The sequence below is a fragment of the Acyrthosiphon pisum genome, unplaced genomic scaffold (assembly GCF_005508785.2).
Source record: "Acyrthosiphon pisum isolate AL4f unplaced genomic scaffold, pea_aphid_22Mar2018_4r6ur Scaffold_20519;HRSCAF=21277, whole genome shotgun sequence".
Classification (NCBI taxonomy): domain Eukaryota; kingdom Metazoa; phylum Arthropoda; class Insecta; order Hemiptera; family Aphididae; genus Acyrthosiphon; species Acyrthosiphon pisum.
In genome coordinates, this window is record NW_021769887.1 from 59,246 (window position 1) to 62,700 (window position 3,455).

At 29.9% G+C, this 3,455-nt stretch overlaps 1 protein-coding gene across 1 annotated transcript; it reads left to right on the forward strand.

The window, feature by feature from the left end:
- Window positions 1–95: 95 nt before the first annotated feature.
- On the forward strand, window positions 96–1,335 carry LOC103311952. Its single transcript, XM_029491991.1, has 3 exons — window positions 96–285; window positions 363–852; window positions 1,087–1,335. Exons 1-3 carry the CDS (start codon window positions 142–144, stop codon window positions 1,248–1,250), a joined length of 798 nt encoding a protein of 265 aa, XP_029347851.1. The 5' UTR covers window positions 96–141; the 3' UTR covers window positions 1,251–1,335.
- Window positions 1,336–3,455: the final 2,120 nt, after the last annotated feature.

Consider the following 3,455-nt stretch of genomic DNA (forward strand, 5'->3'; position numbering starts at 1 on the left):
AATATTATGTAAACTTATTTATAAAATTATTAATACTTAAATTATTTCATTTTATTTTTATTGATGTGTATTATGTATGTATATTTTAGAAAATGTCTTAGTAGATATAACGCTGCATTGTTAATAGTTGATACAATTGAGATGTGGAATAAGTATTTAACCACTATGGTCAAATTAATATCTGCGGCTGGTATTACAGAAATTCATAAACTTGCTTTAATTAAAGTATCTATACATTGCGCTCACAAGAAAAAAAAATTGACACCAAGTCATTATATTCATTTGGTAAGGGATTTAAATTGTATTTTTTTTAGATTTTACTTTTAATTTATAACACTATTTTTTTCACTTTTATTATTTAGATATATAATTCAAAAGGTTCAATGACCCTGGACTTTTTAGATTGGGCCATTGAAGCATATCCGAATGACACACGTATCTTAGAAGTGAATATAAATTTTAAACTAACTGATAAAGATGAACTAATTGCTTACGAGTTATTTAAAGAAAATGCTTATAAAGTTTCAAGCACTCTGTGGCTTATAGTTATTAAATATTTTTTAAATAAGCCACAGATATGGCATATTTTCAACATGGCATTTGGAGATGAATCTGTGTGTTGTAACGAAGTAAAAAAAAAGCTTGCAAAGGAGTATTTGTTGTGGTTAAGCAAAAATAAGTCTTTGAATGATGCTCGAAACGCATACTTGTTGTTGAACACAAACAACAGTTGTGATGCAAGTCTGTGCAAGACCATGGTAAATCTAGAAAACCGACAACAGATAATAGATGTCAGCAAGATTAGGGAGCATTTTACATTAGCATGCATGCAGTTTGGTAAAACCAATATCGGTTAGTTAATTCTTTCTATATATTATTCAAGTTAAGAACTGTTGTCGAGGCAATACTACATAGCAGGTATACTAATAGTTGACTTGTTGGGGGTGACAAAAGAGTTTTGCCTGATTGTGGTCCAAAAGAAACTGGTCGCTGCCAACTATGTTTCTTAACTTGAATAGAGTATAATTATTTTTGTTTTATTATTATACCTATATCTGATTACTTTATCTGTGACTATATCTATAGATTTGTGGATTGAACGAATTTACTTTGAGCTAAAGTATGGATCACTAGAACTTGTTTCCACAACATATCACCAAGCGTTGACAACTTTGGATAATGAAGTGTCTGCTCGATTTGTTGATATACTGAAGGAGCATTCTACGTTAAATGCAATTTGTAACCCTTGATAACTACATAATAATATTATAATATTTACATTTCAAGATTATATAAATTATACAATATTAGGTATAGTTTGAAGTCTTAAGCTAATTTATCAAAATATTTTTAAGCGTTGCTAATCTATTGTCTATTATTTGTATTCCTTTGAAATCTTTCTTAAATATTATCGTTTGCAGTATCTACAAATAAATTACCTATCCAATTTTTCAACTAATATATTATTTATTGCCTTGATATTTTTTTTATACTTTATCACCTATTAAATAAGCACAACACATAGGTAAACTCAAAAACTGTCGTACAAATCATTATTATTGTTGTTGTTGACATATTTTGAAATAATATATAACATGTTTTATATTTTACATTTAAGCACTCAAAATATAAAATTATATATTATCTAAATTCAATATAGGTATACATATATTTACAAAATATGCTACCTACTGAAAGTATCAGATACTTATAACCGCGGTATTACATTAAATTATTTAATATTTAAAAAAGTATTTAGTAAATAATTTACTACGATTACCTACTTATAATGATGCTTCAATGATTGTAATTTACTAAATTCATTGAACGAGTCAAGTTTCTTTTGAGTATATTTGGATATTTTTTTTTTTTTACCAGTTTAAAACTATTTTGCTTCACACACACATTATATTAAATTACATGGAATATAATTCTCTCTTCGAATATTATTTTATTCTATCCTTAAAATAATACAAACGTTAACATTCACTTAACGGAGACTAATCAATGAGGGGTGTCCAACATTTAATGAACCTCACAAACAACATTTTTAGAATTATTAACTTAACTGATATTTTATTTATATCGAGTTCAGAGTTGTTATATATAAATTATATTGAATCGGCATTGAATATCGATATTTTTTCCGATTATTTTATTTTATTGTCCTATAGTTGCGTTCGTCCCCAATGTGTTAATAATTATTTAATTTGTTTGAATAATTAGGTAAGTACTTTGGTGCGTTACCTATTCAGTATCACCTGGTACAGTGATTGACGGTGGTACGTACAGCACGACGGTAGACGAAAAAATGAATGACAAATTGACAAATAATACCATATTACTGTAGCGAGCTGTGACTATCTTAATAATTTACTTATATCAATCACATTATAAATGTACGTAATCTGGTAATCATATAGTATACGCGCCGCGTAAATATAAATATAATACGCGAGCGCTCGCTCGTGTAATAGTAATAATAATATCAATGGTACCGCGTCTACAGTGCGTGTGTAGTAGTGTAGTAGTAGCGCGACGATATCGCGTCTACACCGCGTAGCTAATAGTAAAGAGCGCATGACCATGAGCGGCGTTTGGCACTAGATTTATGACTACGTATATAAATAATTCTAAAATAACATAAACTAGGATTTGTGTTGTTATAATAAATGACACCACAAATAGATATATGTTAGACATCCGGTGTGTGCAAGCGTGTGACGATCTCACGCTAGGCCTAACCGCAAGATGACCATGTATGGTCATCTGAAATAATAGAAGGGACAGGGACAGAGACCCATCGAGGAGAGCTGCTGGACAAGCGTCCATCAGACGAACAACGAGCCCCAAGAAGAACAGTCTAGCTAAATACTTAGTCACATCTCGCTGACCTACAGTTTCACTATAAATTAATTGGACTTAGAACATTTTTTGATTAAATAATTATTATATTCAAGTGTTAATAAATACAAGTAGGTATTACAATCATTCTCGTATTTCATTTCAATACTTCCATCAGTAGTTGTGCAGTTGTAGGCACGTTACATTACCATAATAGTATAATAGTATAATCATTGATTTAAAATCAATGGTATCATTAATAATGAAATGTATAATTATCTACACTGATAAACTGTAAACTACTCTGTACGTTTCAATATATTCGTTGTCATTGTATTTTCGCCTGCGAATATTTTTACTATCGTAATGACCCGGTGTTTTTATTTAAACCGGGGGTGTCCAGACATTGAGGACCCCCCCCCCCAAATACGCCACTGTATATTCGTATGTTAATGAACAACTTACCTATATAATATTGAAATATGTGGTCCAAATGTCCAATCTCCAGTTATCCTTTAGAAATATATTTTTTATTTGCGGCCCAATACCCAGACAACAAAATGTTAATTAAATTAAATATTTTATAAGAAGTGTTTAGATACAATTTGGAC

Coding starts and splice junctions, on each gene's coding strand:
- LOC103311952 (XM_029491991.1), top strand. CDS start 142: ATGTGGAATAAGTATTTAACCACTATGGTCAAATTAATATCTGCGGCT. Junction 286..362: donor CAAGTCATTATATTCATTTG/GTAAGGGATTTA, acceptor TTTATTATTTAG/ATATATAATTCAAAAGGTTC. Junction 853..1,086: donor GTTTGGTAAAACCAATATCG/GTTAGTTAATTC, acceptor CTATATCTATAG/ATTTGTGGATTGAACGAATT.